This window comes from Aegilops tauschii, chromosome 5 (genome assembly GCF_002575655.3).
Source record: "Aegilops tauschii subsp. strangulata cultivar AL8/78 chromosome 5, Aet v6.0, whole genome shotgun sequence".
In the NCBI taxonomy this organism is placed as follows: Eukaryota; Viridiplantae; Streptophyta; class Magnoliopsida; order Poales; family Poaceae; genus Aegilops; species Aegilops tauschii.
The window spans coordinates 563,681,017-563,697,365 of record NC_053039.3 but is presented as its reverse complement, the minus strand read 5'-3'; the positions used below and the strand labels follow the sequence as shown (position 1 = coordinate 563,697,365).

At 46.4% G+C, this 16,349-nt stretch overlaps 2 protein-coding genes and 2 non-coding genes across 5 annotated transcripts; 3 read left to right on the top strand and 1 right to left on the bottom strand.

The window, feature by feature from the left end:
* The first annotated feature begins 2,684 nt into the window (after positions 1-2,684).
* LOC120965592 (U6 spliceosomal RNA) lies at positions 2,685-2,787 on the top strand. Its single transcript, XR_005758637.1, has one exon. It is a non-coding gene; the product is annotated as a U6 spliceosomal RNA (small nuclear RNA).
* Positions 2,788-8,052: 5,265 nt separating this feature from the next.
* Positions 8,053-8,155, top strand: LOC120965567 (U6 spliceosomal RNA). The gene has a single exon (XR_005758612.1). It is a non-coding gene; the product is annotated as a U6 spliceosomal RNA (small nuclear RNA).
* A 1,359-nt stretch (positions 8,156-9,514) lies between these two features.
* On the top strand, positions 9,515-12,229 carry LOC109743624 (uncharacterized). Its single transcript, XM_020302717.4, has 3 exons — positions 9,515-9,696; positions 9,819-10,795; positions 11,955-12,229. The coding sequence occupies exons 2-3, from the start codon at positions 9,821-9,823 to the stop codon at positions 11,958-11,960; spliced, it is 981 nt and encodes a 326-aa protein (XP_020158306.1). The 5' UTR covers positions 9,515-9,696; positions 9,819-9,820; the 3' UTR covers positions 11,961-12,229.
* Positions 12,230-12,335: 106 nt separating this feature from the next.
* On the bottom strand, positions 12,336-16,349 carry LOC109743625 (uncharacterized). 2 transcript variants are annotated; one of them, XR_002228122.4, is made up of 10 exons: positions 16,115-16,349; positions 15,746-15,814; positions 15,333-15,457; positions 15,089-15,252; positions 14,693-14,762; positions 14,458-14,512; positions 13,850-13,933; positions 13,436-13,474; positions 13,028-13,113; positions 12,336-12,885 (listed from the first exon to the last, which is right to left on the bottom strand). XR_002228122.4 is itself a non-coding variant. In XM_020302718.4 (10 exons), the coding sequence occupies exons 1-10, from the start codon at positions 16,226-16,228 to the stop codon at positions 12,774-12,776; spliced, it is 879 nt and encodes a 292-aa protein (XP_020158307.1). In that variant the 5' UTR covers positions 16,229-16,349; the 3' UTR covers positions 12,336-12,773. The 2 variants fall into 2 exon arrangements, 1 of the variants encoding a protein (XP_020158307.1); XM_020302718.4 differs by having other exon boundaries at positions 13,028-13,074.

Below are 16,349 nucleotides of genomic sequence, written 5' to 3'. Positions count from 1 at the left end.
GATGAATAGTGAGTGAGGCTCGCTCTCGGCTTCTTTGTTCCACCCTTTACCTTCCCCTGATGGCGCTTGATAAGGCGCAAGCTCAAGCATCCTGGCTAGTACAGGATCCGGTGAGCCCTCGGGAAGGGGGGCCGGACACCTGATCATTTTCACCTTTTTTATCCAGTCCTGGTCAAAAGGCGGCTTTTCAGAATGATGTTGTGATAAATTAAAAGACAGCGTGTTCGGCCACGGAATTACTTACTTGAGTGTCTGGACGATTGCATTCAGACCCGCATCCTCGGAGGTGTCCGGACACTCTATTTGTGATCCGAAGAACGATCTATACATCTCTTCGAGCGTCATGCCGAAGAAGTGCTGAATAGTTCGCGGTCCTTCCGGGTTGAACTCCCACATACGGAGAGGTCGACGTTTGCAAGGCAGGGCTCGACGAACTAGCATAACTTGCATTACCTTAACAAGGTTGACATCTCTCTCGTGGAGATCTCGGATGCGACTCTGCAATGTCGGCACATCATTTACTGGCCCCCAGTCCAGCCCCTTGTTGACCATTACGCCAGTTGTGGCGGGGGGCGAGCGGAAGGCAGGGCAGCTACCCACTTAGTACCCCGGGGAGCTGTGATATAAAACCACTCCCGTTGCCATAAACTGGACACCTCCGGGAAGGAACCCTTTGGCCATGGAACACCGGCGCCTTTGCTTATTACGGCACCTCCGCACTCTGTGTGTCGCCCCTCAATCATCTTTGGCTTCACATTGAAGGTCTTGAGCCATAAGCCGAAATGTGGGGTAATGCGGAGGAAGGCTTCACACACGACGATGAACGACGAGATGTGAAGGATGGAATCCGGAACCAGATCATGGAAATCGAGCCTGTCGTAGAACATGAGCCCTCTGACAAAGGGATCTAGACTGAAACCTAGCCCTCGGAGGAAGTGGGAGACGAATACGACACTCTCGCCAGGTTCGGGAGTGGGAATGGCCTGCCCTCGAGCAGGCAGCCTGTGCGAGATTTCGCCGGTCAAATACCTAGCTTCTCTTAGCTTCTTGATGTCCTCCTCTGTGACGGAGGAGGGCACCCACCGACCTTGAAGGTTGGATCCGGACATGATTGTAGGTCCGAAGCGCCTAGCCTGAGCCTTGGGTGTTGGAACTCGAGGTGGGGGAAGGATTCGATTGAGCGCGAGAAGAAGGGGACAGGCCTAGGCCTCTTTATAAAGAGGATGAATATCAAGCGTCCTCCGCGTGGCCGTTTGGGACTTACCTAAATCGAGGAGTCATACCAACAGGCACGATTGGGTTACCCATACCCGTATTGATGAGAATCCCATGAAAAAAGGGACAAGATCTCTGCTTCGACAGGACGTGCCAATAAAAACCGCCTCGCAACACGCAGTGGCAGGCTCGGAAAAACGGTTCGTCGTGACCAGACCACGACAGTATGTCACATTATGAAAAGCTGTCGGCAGATTGGATTTGTGGAAATATTATTCTCTCTACGGTGGTATGTGGAATTTGTTTTGCAGAGCCGGACACTATCCTTGTGTTCAAAATCTTCTATGGAGTATTCGGAGGAGGAACCCGCCTTGCAATGCCGAAGATAATCTGCGCGCCAGACTCATCGTCATTGAAGCCTGGTTCAGGGGCTACTGAGGGAGTCCTGGATTAGGGGGTCCTCGGACAGCCGGACTATATCCTTTGGCCGAACTGTTGGACTATGAAGATACAAGATTGAAGACTTCGACCCGTGTCCGGATGGGACTCTCCTTGGCGTGGAAGGCAAGCTTGGCAATACGGATATGTAGATCTCCTCCCTTGTAACCGACTTTGTGTAACCCTAGCCCCCTCCGGTGCCTATATAAACCGGAGGGTTAAGTCCGTAGGACAACAACAATCATACCATAGGCTAGCTTCTAGGGTTTAGCTTCTACGATCTCGTGGTAGATCAACTCTTGTAATACTCATATCATCAAGATCAATCAAGCAGGAAGTAGGGTATTACCTCCATCGAGAGGGCCCGAACCTGGGTAAACATTGTGTCCCCCGCCTCTTGTTACCATCCGCCTTAGACGCACAGTTCGGGACCCCCTACCCGAGATCCGCCGGTTTTGACACCGACAGTCACAACTGGTCAAATCTCAATCTTCATGTAGAAAATTATATATGTTGCATACCATTTTATATATCTAGTCAAACCAAAGACACAGTAAGCTAGTTTAGCATCAACCTTTTTGCACTATGGACTTTGCAATGTGTACGTGTGGCAACAACTTGATCATCTAATCTCCTTCACGCACAAGTCTGCTTTTTAAAAAGGTTTGTCGATTTGCATAATCCACCTTTCATAAATTGTGAAGAACCCAAAAGATTTGTTGATCCCTCCGTTCCTAAACATGCATGTGCCCTCCCCCCACGTGCGGCAACAACTATAGTATTTTTTAGTGTCCAACCATCGTTCGTTATTCCCTAATAAAAAAACATGACGACCCGTTATGCTCTTCCATTAATTTGGGCCACATCAAGAGACATCTAGCTTGCTACTGGCAGCCTACCGCGCGCCCGATGGCGTCTAGGTTTGGCTGGACAGCGCAGTGGGCAAAATAAACGCTCGTTCGTTTAGTCCCACATCGGCCAGTAGGGGAGAGTCGCACTGGTTTATAAGGTACAGCGCGGCACCAAGCATCGTCCCTTCAAGGACATTCGATAAAATTGGAACGAAACATAGAAGATTAGCATGGCCCCTGCGCAAGGATGACACGCACAAATCGAGAAATCGTCCAATTTTTTGAGATTTTCTACGCAAGTCCCTGGAGCCTTCTTTCTTGCACTTGCGTGTGATGCTATTCTTACAAAAAGGCCCTTTAGTTTCCCTTCTCTATCAGAGAGGTTCTCAATACTGCCTTTTTAAATTTAGACCCACGCGCTTTCTCTTCTTTGTTATTGCAGATACAACCTTTCTATAGTAACTTTTTAGCCTTTTTAGTCTATTATTACACGTTCCTGGGTTAGTCTTCCGTTTCAGTCCTCCTAGATGTAGTGTATTCCTTCAAAAAAATGTCTTTGTTCTTAACCATAACTATGATTCGGTCATAATGCAAAAAACATGTTTCTTTAGTCTAATTTGATTATCTTACCACCTAACAAATTCATCTAAGACTTGTGAGAAAACTCTCTCGGACACTTGTTGTAACACCCCGGATGTAACTTTCCATATTTGTGACTCCAACTCTTGCCATTTTCAGCTATGTGTTATGATATTCCCTTCGTGGTCAGGTTTTGTCTTTCGTTTTGCTTTTTGTTCATGTCATGCATCTCATATCATGTCATCATGTGCATCTCATTTGCATACGTGTTCGTCTCATGCATCCGAGAATTTTCTCCGTTGTCTGTTTTGCATTCTGACACTCCCACATGCACCGGCGCACCCCTCTTGTCTCTTTTCGTGAGCGGGTGTTAAACGTTCTCGGAATGGACCGAGTTTTGCCAAGTGGCCTTGGTACACCACTGGTAGACCACCTGTCAAGTTTCGTTCCATTTGGAGGTCGTTTGATACTCCAACGGTTAACCGGGTAACCGCAAAGGCCTTTTGTGTGTTGCAGCCAAACACCCCTCCAAACAGCCCAGTAACCCATCTAAGTCCCCTCCATGCTCTCGGTCGTTCGATCACGATCGTGTGGGCGAAAACCGCACTCCATTTAGAGTCTCCTAGCTCCCTCTACCTATAAATATGTGCACCCTCCTCCAAATCCGGGTCCCGAAACCCTAGCTCGCTCCCTCTCCGCCGCCGGACGCGTCCGTCCCGCGCCGGCCGAACCCGCCGCCGCAGCCCGCACAAGTCAGGAGCCGACACGTGGCGAGCCACGACACTTTGCTGCCCCGCCGCCGCAGCCCGCAGGGCCCGCGGGAGGCCCTCCCGGCCCAGATCCCGCGCCCCGCCGCCCGCGCCTGGCCCCTGCGGCCCGCCTCCCCATCGCCCGCGACCGCCACCGCCGCGCATCCCGCGCCTCCGCCGCCGCCCAGGTCTCCGCCGGCCGCCGCCTCTCCTCCGCCGACCACCCGCCGCCTCCGTCCGCGCTGTCGCCAGCCATCGCCACCCCGCGCGCCTTCCCTGGCCTCCTCCCTCTCCGTCCGACTCCGGCCACTTCTCCGGCGGGGATCCGGCGAGATCCGCCACCGCCTCGAAATCCGTGCGCGGTCAAACCCTAGATCGAGGTCGATTTCCTCCTCTGTTTTCTGCTAAGTCCTGAATATATCACTTTATGTTGCTCTGTTCATCATGGAATATCTCATTGCATACTGCTCCTTTTTACGCGCATGATATATCGAAATATTCATCAGGAGATGCTCCTCATTTTGTTCCATTGTGACCTGCTTGTTTGAGTTCATCTTGATGCCCAAATCTCTGATGCAAGGGTGCTATATGTTGTTTACTGCTGTTACTTATCAGAACTTGATGTTTTGTTATTTTTGTTGCATTTGATGTGTGCATCTTTTGGGCATGAGCTCTACATGTGTTTTGATCTATGCCATGCCATCTTTACAGAGGTGTATGCCATGTATTTTTGTGATCTATTTGGTGACTAGCACAAGCATGCAAACTAGGCTTCGTGATGTTTCTGTTTTCAGGGACAGGATTTTGCTGTCTTTTACTGCTGTTATTTTGATGCCATGTATCCATGTGTCTACAGTGAGATCCATACTTCTTTTGAGTATGTTCAGTAAGGATGTTTTGTAGATATAGTTGTGCTCTATCCATCCATGCCCCTGTTTGGAATTATGGAGTGCCCTAGCATGTCTCAATCTTGCTCTACTTTTGCTATAAAATGTTCCTGGCAGAATGTTAACATGATATTCAATTTTGCCAAGGTTGTTGTAGTTGATCCATACATGCTATGAACTTGCTCTTGCCATGGTTAGCTTCATAAACATGCCATCTTGCTGTAGATATGCTTGTTCTGTCATGAATTGCTTTTTGATGAGTGAATCAAGCTCACAAATATGCCTTCATATTTCTGTTAATGTCATGCTCTGTTTTCTGCCAAGTCTGAAACCTGTTAACGAAACTTGCTATGTTTACATGGGTGCCATCATATCTTCTGTAAGGTCTTTTGTTCTATGCATTTAGTAGATTCATGCCATGCCTTGTTTTGCTATGATAAGTTCCTGTAGCATGTTGATTGCTTGCCCTGAACATTGCTACCTGATGCTGTTTCAGCCATGTTCAGTATTTTCACCGTGAAGCTGATATCTTTTGCACTTTTGTCATGCTTGTTTGAACCTGTTATTGTGTGATTTAGCTGTAGCTCAGTGTTCATCTTTTGTCAAGCATCTCTTGTAGATCACTGCCATATGCTTTATTGCTATGTTGGGGTCCTGTAGCATAGTTACTTGATGTATTCTATGTGCTATCATGCTGTTAATCGCAGAATTGTGTCATTCTTGTTTTGCTTGCCATTTGCAAACCGTGCATCCGTTTCCGGTGATCTTTATATCGATTTGAACCGAAATCATCTCATCTTTCTAGTGGCATACTTGTTTTGCCAAGTTGGTGCCTTGTTCATACTTTTTCTTCCAGAGCACGCATATGCATCGCATTTCACATCTCGCATATCATGCATGTATTGCATCATGTTGCTTGTGCATTTCCCGTGATTGATTGTGGTTCCATTGCTTGTGTTCTTGCTGTGGGTAGAGCCGGGAGACGAGTTCGTGAACGAGGAACCTGTTGAGTACGCTTACGAGGATCAAGCTTTCGACAACTCTGAGAACCTTGCAGGCAAGATGACCATACCCTCGAAATCACTTCTATCTTTGCGTTGCTAGTTGTTCGTTCTATTGCTATGCTGCGCTACCTACCACTTGCTATATCATGCCTCCCATATTGCCATGTCAAGCCTCTAACCATCCTTTTCTAGCAAACCGTTGTTTGGCTAAGTTACCGCCTTTGCTCAGCCCTTCTTATAGCGTTGCTAGTTGCAGGTGAAGTTGAAGTTGGTTCCATGTTGGAACATGGATATTTTGGAATATCACAATATCTCTTATTTAATTAATGCATCTATATATTTGGTAAAGGGTGGAAGGCTCGGCCTTATGCCTGGTGTTTTGTTCCACTCTTGCCGCCCTAGTTTTCGTCATACCGGTGTTATGTTCCTTGATTTTGCGTTCCTTATGCGGTTGGGTGATTTATGGGACCCCCTTGACAGTTCGCCTTGAATAAAACTCCTCCAGCAAGGCCCAACCTTGGTTTTACATTTTCCTACCTAAGCCTTTTTCCCTTGGGTTTTCGCGAGCCCGAGGGTCATCTTTATTTAAACCCCCGGACCAGTGCTCCTTCGAGTGCTGGCCCAAACCGAGCGATGTCCGGCGCCCCCTGGGCAACCAGGGTCTATGCCAACCCGACGTCTGGCTCATCCGGTGTGCCCTGAGAACGAGATATGTGCAGCTCCTATCGGGATTTGTCGGCACATTGGGGCAGCTTTGCTGGTCTTGTTTTACCATTGTCGAAATGTCTTGTAAACCGGGATTCCGAGACTGATCGGGTCTTCCTAGGAGAAGGTTTATCCTTCGTTGACCGTGAGAGCTTATAATGGGCTAAGTGGGGACACCCCTGCAGGGTATTATCTTTTGAAAGCCGTGCCCGCGGTTATGAGGCAGATGGGAATTTGTTAATGTCCGGTTGTAGAGAACTTGTCACTTGACTTAATTAAAATACATCAACCGTGTGTGTAGCCGTGATGGTCTCAGCGGAGTCCGGGAAGTGAACACGGTTTGATTTATGCATGAACGTAAGTAGTTTCAGGATCACTTCTTGATCATTTCTAGCTTCGCGACCGTTGTGTTGCTTCTCTTATCGCTCTCTTTTGCGTATGTTAGCCACCATATGCTTAGTGCTTGCTGCAGCTCCACCTCATTGCCCCATCTTTTCCTATAAGCTTAAATAGTCTTGATCTCGCGGGTGTGAGATTGCTGAGTCCTCGTGACTCACAGATTTCTACCAACAGTTGCAGGTGCCGACGATACCAGTGCAGGTGACGCAACCGAGCTCAAGTGGGAGTTCGACGAGGAACGTGGTCGTTACTATGTTTCGTTTCCTGGTGATCAGTAGTGGAGCCCAGTTGGGACGATCGGGGATCTAGCATTTAGGGTTATCTTATTTTCATTTGGATTTGACCGTAGTCGGTCTATGTGTGAATTTTGGATGATGTATGAATTAATTTATGTATTGAGTGAAGTGGCGATTGTAAGCCAACTCTCGTTATCCCATTCTTGTTCATTACATGGGATTGTGTGAAGATGACCCTTCTTGCGACAATACCTACAATGCGGTTATGCCTCTAAGTCGTGCCTCGACACGTGGGAGATATAGCCGCATCGTGGGCGTTACACTAGTGTTGCATTCTGATATCACCCGAAAGAATCCCTTCTTCAAACCTTTCTATCTTTAGTGTACAATAACTAGTGGTCAATGAATTATGTAGGTCACAAGTCGTGAAATCTCAATATTCATGTAGAAAAGTATGAATATTGCATACCATTTTATATATCTACTCAAACCAAAGACACGGTAAGCTAGCTTAGCATGAACCTTTTGGCACCATGGTCTTTGCAATGTGTACGTGTGGCAACAACTTGATTGTATGATCTCCTTCACGCACAAGTTTGCTTTTTAAAATGGTTTTGTCGATTTGCATAATCCACATTTCATATATAAATTGTGAACAACCAAAAGGATTTGTTGATCCCTCCTTTCCTAAGCATGCATGTGCCCTCCCCCCACGTGCGTCAAAAATTGTAGTATTTTTTTAGTGTCCAAGCATCATTCGTTATTCCCTAATAATGAAAAAACACGAGGCCCGTTATGCTCTTCCATTAATATGGGCCACATCAAGAGATATCCAGCCTGCTACTGGCGGCCCATCGCGCACGCCCGATGGCATCTGAGTTTGGCTGGACAGCACCGTGGGCAAAACAAACGCTCGTTCGTTTAGTCCCACATCGGCCAGCCGGGGAGAGTCAGACCAATTTATAAGCCTGAGCGCGGCAGCTAGAATCGTCCCTTCGCGGACATCCGATAAAATTGGAACGATACAGAGAAGATTAGCATGGCCCCTGCACAAGGATGACACGCACAAATCGCGAAATGGTCCAATTTTTTTGAGATTTTCCGCGCAAGTCCCTGGAGCCTTCTTTCTTGCACTTGTGTGTGCTGCTATTCTTATAGAAAGGCCATTTAGTTTCCCTTCTCTATGAGAGAGGCCCTCAATACTGCCTTTTAAATTTAGAATTACACTATGGACCTTTTTGCACTATGGACCTTTGTGCAGCAATTGTAGTGCCCTTGGGCATGCATTTCTTTCCTCCAACGTGTTGTGCTGCCGAAATTTCTACCAAGGATTGCCATGACTTGTCAAAATTTTGGTCTTATTTGTAACGAAATCAAAGATTCCGGGTGTTTTCTGCAAAATCTTTGGCCTTGCTTGTAACAAAACAAAACATTCAAGGTGTTGACTATGAGATAGGCTGGGATGTCTCACTCTTCTTACTTTAGCAGTATGGTACTAAACTTTCTACACTTCCCAGTCGATTGTGCGGTTAGCGAAAGCGTCACATAATAGTATGTGGTAAGTTTTGATGCGATAAAAGGGCAAAAATTGACTCTGCAAAGCCATGTATGCACTATTCCTATCTACATCAAAAGAAGCACAAAGATTTGTATCTTTAAAGCTGTAAAATAAAGCTGACATTTCATGATTACTTAGTGAAAGACGATGAATTTGTATCTTCTTCAAACCTTTCTATCTTTCCTAAACGTGCATGTGCCCTCTATAAATCTCTATGTTCTTTAAAACAAGCGACACACATCTAGCTAGTTCACTCCTTTTGCCGCCTTTGTCTGTGCCATTGGTTTCACCGAGTGCCTGTTTCAATGACTCTCTTTTCATCCTCTCTTCCAACCACATTGTTGCCTATCTTCTACTAGATTTACGTAGAGAATTATCTCCCGACTATCCTTAATTGTTACTAACCAAACGTCATGTATCAAACAACCTCATGATGCAGTACTAGCAAGCAAATGAAGTGCAAAAGGTGGGTTATAGCCAGTATTACCTCAGTCAGGCTCTACCGGACCACATTTGCAATGAGGCCAAAATGGTTGTAGGCAACCAAGTCGTCATTACCTTCTGTCGAGATCTCAAAGCTCCGACCTTGCTAGCAGCCATGTAGTTCGTGCTGGACATCCCAAACACAGTGATCAACTGCGGCCTATTCAGCAAGAAGGGGGATGACAGGACAAAGGATGAGAAGACAGAGTGCACGTCATAATCCCGCCTCCGGCGAGTCTCCTTTCCCACCTCATACGAGGTCACACCAGACCACCTCATACGGGCTGACCTAATTCTAAATTTTAGACAAATTTGAGTCCTCCCCTTGTCCAAACGAATTCCAGTCACTTTCTTGGTGGCTTTGACTCCTTCCTTTCCTTCCCTTGGCGACCGACCAGCTGAGCTGAGGTGGAAGCGGCGGACAGCCCAACCCCGTCCCTGCACGTGCTCCTCGCTTCGCCCCCACTACCGCTCCACTCGTCACGCGTCCGTCCGTCCACTCCAGCTGCCGGCCGGCCCCCACTACCGCGACACGCTCCGCACGCGATCTCCACTCGCTCCGTCCGTCCGGATCCCCTTCCTCCCTCCCCAGGTACTCGCTCAATCACCATCCGAATCCGCTCTTGTTTGATTTGATCCCAAAGAATCCTCTTCGCATCTCCACTTTCCATCTCATCTCGGCCGGGATCTGAAGCAAAGCTCCGATCTTGCCAGCCATGTCGTCGTCGTCGGACAACCCCAACACGGTCACCGACCGCGGCCTCTTCAGCAAGAGCAGCAAGGACGACGCCGCCGACAAGAAGAAGAAGCAGGAGGAGAAGACAGAGGAGGAGGAGGGCGGCGGCGGGTTCATCGACAAGGTCAAGGACTTCATCCACGACATCGGGGAGAAGATCGAGGAGGCGGTGGGGTTCGGCAAGCCCAGCGCCGACGTGGCCCGGATCCACGTGCCCCACATCGGCCTCCACCGCGCCGACCTCGTCGTCGACGTGCTCATCAAGAACCCCAACCCGGTGCCCATCCCGCTCGTCGACATCGACTACCTCATCGACAGCGACGGCCGGAAGCTCGTCGCGGGCCTCATCCCGGACGCCGGCACCATCCGCGCGCACGGCGAGGAGACGGTCAAGGTGCCCATCACGCTCGACTTCGACGACATCCGGAGCACCTACGCGGATATCAAGCCCGGGAGCATCATCCCCTACCTGCTCCGGGTCATCTTCCTCGTCGACGTCCCCGTCTTCGGCCGCATCAAGATCCCGCTGGACAAGTCCGGCGAGATCCCCATCCCGTACAAGCCCGACGTGGACGTGGACAAGATCAAGTTCCACCACTTCTCCTTCGAGGAGACGACGGCCACCATCCACCTGAGCCTGGAGAACAAGAACGACTTCGACCTGGGCCTCAACCTGCTGCAGTACGAGATGTGGCTCGGCGACGACAGCGTGGTGGAGGCGGAGCTCACCGACTCCACCAGGATCGAGAAGCAGGGGATCACCAAGATGCAGATCCCCTTCACCTTCAGGCCCAAGGACCTGGGCTCTGCCGTCTGGGACATGATCAGGGGCAGGGGCACTGGCTACAGCATCAAGGGCAAGATCGATGTCGACACACCCTTTGGCAACATGAAGCTGCCCATCGACAAAGTCGGCGGTACCACTCGCCTCAAGAAGGACGACGACGACGACGAGGTATATCATTTCATTTCGTAGCATCTGCTGCTCTGTTTTCATTTTTTCCTCTGCATCTTGCTTAACGTCAGACCAGCTGGACCAGGCTAGTCCTGTTTTGACTAGGATAATTGACAATGGAAGAAATTGATATGGTGTTGAGCTATTATTAGGAATGCAATAGCTGAATTACAGCCCTCTCGTTTTTTTTCGATATTGGCTCGACACTAAAAATAGTACACAACCCAACAGAAAGAGAAGCCCTCTGTAATTCAGCATTTGCTGCTCTGTGTTGATTGTTGCCTCTGCATCTTGCTTATTGCTGTGCAACCATCATACTAGCTAGACCAGGTCTGTCTTGTTTTGACTAGAATAATTGACAATGGAAGAAATTGATATGGTGTTTACCTATTATTAGAGCGCAACGGTTGAATTACAGCCCTCTTCCGGTTTTTTTTCTGATATATTGGTTCGATGCTAAAAATAGTACACAAAAAAAGATTGAGTTATATCATATCATTTGCTGTTGATTGCTGCATTTACATCTGATTGTGCAATCGTCACACACTAGCAAAGCTAGCTAGATCAGTTTAATCTTGTTTTTACTAGGATAATCGACAATGGAAGAAATAGCATTGTTATTCAGTTGAGCTGTAGGCGTGCAATAGCTGAACTATAGCCCTCTTCCGAATTTTTCTGATAGAGGTTCGGCGCTAAAAATAGTGCAGAACCATCTTTTTGTTGCATCGCTGCATTGAAGCTCTGTACACTCTCAATCATTGCTTCTCAGCTTGTTTTGCTTGCGTCATGCTCTGGTTCAGTTGAAACTCGCTAGTAGAAATATGTGTGTTTAATTGTTATGCTGAAATTCTGCGTTGTCAGTGGCAGATACTTTCCATGATCTGAGATAATACCTTTCAAAATCTTGTGACATCTGTTGCTGATTAACTTAAAAAATCATAATTCCGCCATATCAGATCTGAGCTAAAACCCGTGACACCTGTTCTACTCCCACCTTAGAAATGCCAAATCATGTCAAGAACAGATGAAAGAAAAGCGTACATATAGACCTGGGCATTTGTGACAAATAGAAGATATAGAACATTATTTTAGATTTCTATTTTTATGACAAATTGAACCTGGAACCTTGCTAATCTCTTCATATGAACTAACCTTGCAGGAGTGAAGTGCTGTTACTGAACATACAAGATAGTCAAGCAGGGAGCCAGGGAGGATCCAGCTGAACTCTTCCCTCTAGCTTATGGTATCTTTGTTGATGGCATCATCCGAACATCGTCCGTGTTTTTATGTTTCGGTGCTCAGTGTTCTTCGTGGGAACTCATCCAGTGTGTATTCTTTCCGTGTTAACTTTGTCAAGTGCAAACAGACCTGAGAATAAATTCCATCGCCCCTTTCTTGTTTGTGGGTTATGATGTTAGCCTTCTTCAGCCAAAATATTGTGTCCATGCCTGCTCCTTTTCCGCACCCAGTCAGCGAAGATTAATCTCACACGCATCAATGGATACAAATATATATTTTTTCAATCACAAGGCACTAAAGCTGTTCAGAAAATAGAAAATTTATTTTCGAATATAAACACATATTCTTTTTCATCAGCCCCGCAAGGAATTCAGCTACTTTACATTTCTATACAGCTCATGGCTCTCTTCACTGTAGGATTATGATCAAACAAACAAAGAGAAAAAATTGTCAGACAGCTAAGGAACCTACATTTTGTGGTTTCCCCCTCTACAAACTGCTTGCCTACGATAAGCAGATTTTCCTTCCCATGACATCCGCCAGCGTGCTTACTCACCACCCCTCTCACGACCATCATCGTTGTTGCACAGTCGGCACCTCTGACCTATGGATCAAACGTCAGTTGATGTGCTCCTCCCCTGTACAAAAATATACACTTCTTCTCTTCAACACCCTTCTCTTGCCAACCGATGTTACAGCATCTCGATGCGATTCGTGTCGATCGGTCGACACTTGGCGGTCACTTCTTTTTCCGCTCTTGTTCTTCGAGCTGATTCCGAAGATTTTTTAAACCTTGCACTACTTTAGGTTTCAGCTTGTGCTGAAAAATCTTTCCTTGCAATGATGTTGACCTGCCAAATAGGAAGCCCAAAAAGATTGGGTTCAAGTTACTACTAATTAGCAGCTATTTTGAGTTTTTAACAGAATATGGTACACGGCCGTTTCTAAATGGTTTCGCCTGGATGCTCAAACTGAATAAGAAAGACTCTGAACCTGATTTCCTTCAGCTCTTCGTCAAGCTCCAGTTCTGATTCTTTTATCTGCAGAACCATATGACAGACAATTTGTTGTCAGGTGATCTGCGCAGGGAAAATGGAACTCCCCTGTTAGATAATTGCATCCGCATAAAAGAAAAGAATGGAGTAGCATATATTTACAATATCTGGCTTTATACTGGGACGGATGCAATCATGCAAATGCCCCGACTTTGACCTTTTAATATCATATTTACCTCACATGGATTTAAGAACAAAAACACAGCTACCATGGCAATGTCAGGACATTTGGTAGAAGATAAGGATGAAGTGACAACAGCAAAATGGATATAAGATATCCAAGTCTAACATAGTTCTTCGAGCAAGGGATGCCATGAAAACAAATTAGTAACAACTAACAACTAACCTCTTTAACCAGTCTTTTAGAGCTCCAAATAAGAGCACCCTACAAAACATACAACAAGAGCATGCGTTAGATCATCAAGAGTAATATCTGATGAAAAACTCCTAGCAATATCCTTGTCTACACATAAAGCTTCAACTGCTTCCGAGTTCATCTAGTTCAGGTTGATAACACTCTCCTACAAATGATCACACCTGTTATTTTGTCAATACATCAATTATTCTCAGTTGCACTTCTTTAGGCAATGATCTGTTTTCCGGAATAGCTATGCTACCCAGCGAATTTTCTAGTGTTCCCAGTTAAGCAATGCAGCAGAACATAGCAAGAAAGGTACAATATCTAAGTCCACATGCTGGTACATGAATGTTTGATGGAAGAAGACCAACAGAACAAGGTAATCATGAGGCAAAAACATACTTCACCATGTGATAACTGTTGCTCCAGTACATCCGACGTTACAACCCAGACCTTTGGACATCCATCTGCCACCAAAGCTTCAACCTAAGTTAGTAGAAAGAATCAGTGTAAGAAACCTCTTTGTAACACTACACATATAACATATATTCAGTATGATGGCACTCCATGCCCATTTGATTAAAAGATCACTTATTGGTGCTATGCATGTAAGTTTAGTAGTAGGATCAAAATTTCCAAAAAATGCCCATAACATGAAAATATGGTGGGGGAGAACCTAGAGTGCAGCAATTTCAGATTAGCATAAATCATACTATAATCATTCTAGTGATTTTCCTATGTTAAATGGAGATTTGAACAGTTGGGCATGAATATACAGCTAATAAATATGCCTAGGACATTCCTGCTGGTTGAAACTAACTCAACTATTTTTACAAACAGCTTTAGACTTTTAGTGACACAATCCTCATGGAAACATGGATTTTTGCCTATTAAACTTGAATATTTGCATGGACTTTTCACTGGCGTGAATTCATGGAACTAATCCACAAAGAACTCTGGGGCATTCTTCCTCAGTTCCATCTGATGGAAAACTTCATAATTTGATTTACCTCCTTCTCAATCCAACAATCAGCAGATAAGTCAGCAGAATATACCACATCAACCCTGTTGAAGCAAAATTAGTTCGTTAAGGCTCCCCTAAAGACCAACTAAAAAAAGATGGTTGAAACATTCAACTTGCATTTATTCTATGATAATATACAGGGCATCAACATCCGACAGAAATGTCTAGCATAAAGCGTCAATTTAGACATGTGGAAATGGTCTAACACAGCAATACCTTACCCTTTATAAGTTTCAGTGTGTGTAGATTGCCCAGACAATGCAGCATCAAATACCACTACAACTTTTATCTCTGCAAGCATCACAGCGATGAATGATATAAGATAGCTGATGTAAAAGAACACCACATGGCCCTCGAGAAGAAATTATCCATTGCAGTTACGGTCTTAGAGAGTAACAGTATATTGCACTCCATTCTTGGATAGATACACATAGTTACAAGTCATAATTAATTTTCATTCACTACATACCAGAGAATAAGCAGTACAACAGCCTATCAGTTTCTAACAGCAAAATAGACAGTATAGTTGACTAAGGTGAGACATGTGACCTTCCTTTTTTGTTTGAAGAAGAATCATAGTTGAACCATGCATAATCGTTTAATCCTGTAGTACAAACCTCGTACTGCACTGAACGATACCAGCTCATCAATGAGCATCTGCCTCGCAATTCCTTGATTCCCGTTCAAGAAATCACTCTTAAGCTTTCCCCAGTAGCCACATACATTGTAGCCGTCCACAAGAATAACAGGGGAGGCAATCTCCACGCTGCCGTCATTTGTGCTAGAGGAAACAACGGCACAAATTCAGTGGACTCGTCGAATCACCAGCCTACTAGATATGAAAGGAAAGACAGGCCTGACCAGGTAAGAGTGGCAGAAGGGTCCTCATAGAAGTCTGTGTCATCAGGAAGCACCTCCTTCATTATTTTCTTTTTGCGGAACCTGGTGGCAGGCTGAGGCCCGGTTGTTTGCCTCCTTTCGTAATCCTGAAAAGAGGTGTCAAATACTTGTAACAACTGGTGTGCATTTCTCCGATGAATGGGCAGGACAGGACACTATAACGAGTTTCAGACATATCTGAACACAGTGGCACTAGATGCATCCGATGCTCCGACCTTATCAGTATCTGTTCTCATGTCTAAACTGATTGTCACAAATTGTAACGATGGGACCAGATAGGAGACTATACTGAAATAATGCTTCTGTCCTTTCTTTTCTCTCTCGTCTCGTCTGAACTGCAACTGAATGCAGGAAGGCCTGTACAGTAACAGTACCTTCCAGAATTTGACGATCCTCAGGTTCTGCTTGACGTTAGATGTAATCCTCGGAGGCCGCCGGTCGACCTGCAAATATGGTGCACGGTTTGTGAGGACCGCCCCGGCAGCACATACCCTGATTCCAGGCCGTCTAGATTCAAGATACTAGCTCCCCATTTCTGACTAAAATAAAGAACAACTTCAGAACAAAGTTACTGGGAATAATGTCCGTTTTTTCAGTCCCCTTTCAACATTTGTGCTCATCAACGGAAAATAAGAAGAGTGAGAAGATTGATTAATCTTGATGCTGCGCCGGACTTCACAAACTAATCTTGGTTCAATCTAGGGGGATTGATTGCAGCGGGAGGGGATGGGGATTGAGCTGACCTTGTTGGCGGCGGAGGAGGAGGCGGCGCCCCCTTTGGTGCCCTTCCCCCTGCCCTTGTCCTTGGCCATCACCACCACGATGGAGGTCGCCGAGTAGGCGGCCGAGCCCACCATCTCTCTCCGACACCGCCGCCGCCGCCGACGCCGCCCCTCCGCTCCTGACGTGTGGTGGAGGCCGCGCCGAGTAGAGGTGGGTCACTGGGAAGCAGAGGAGGGAACGGGTGGTCGCCTGGTC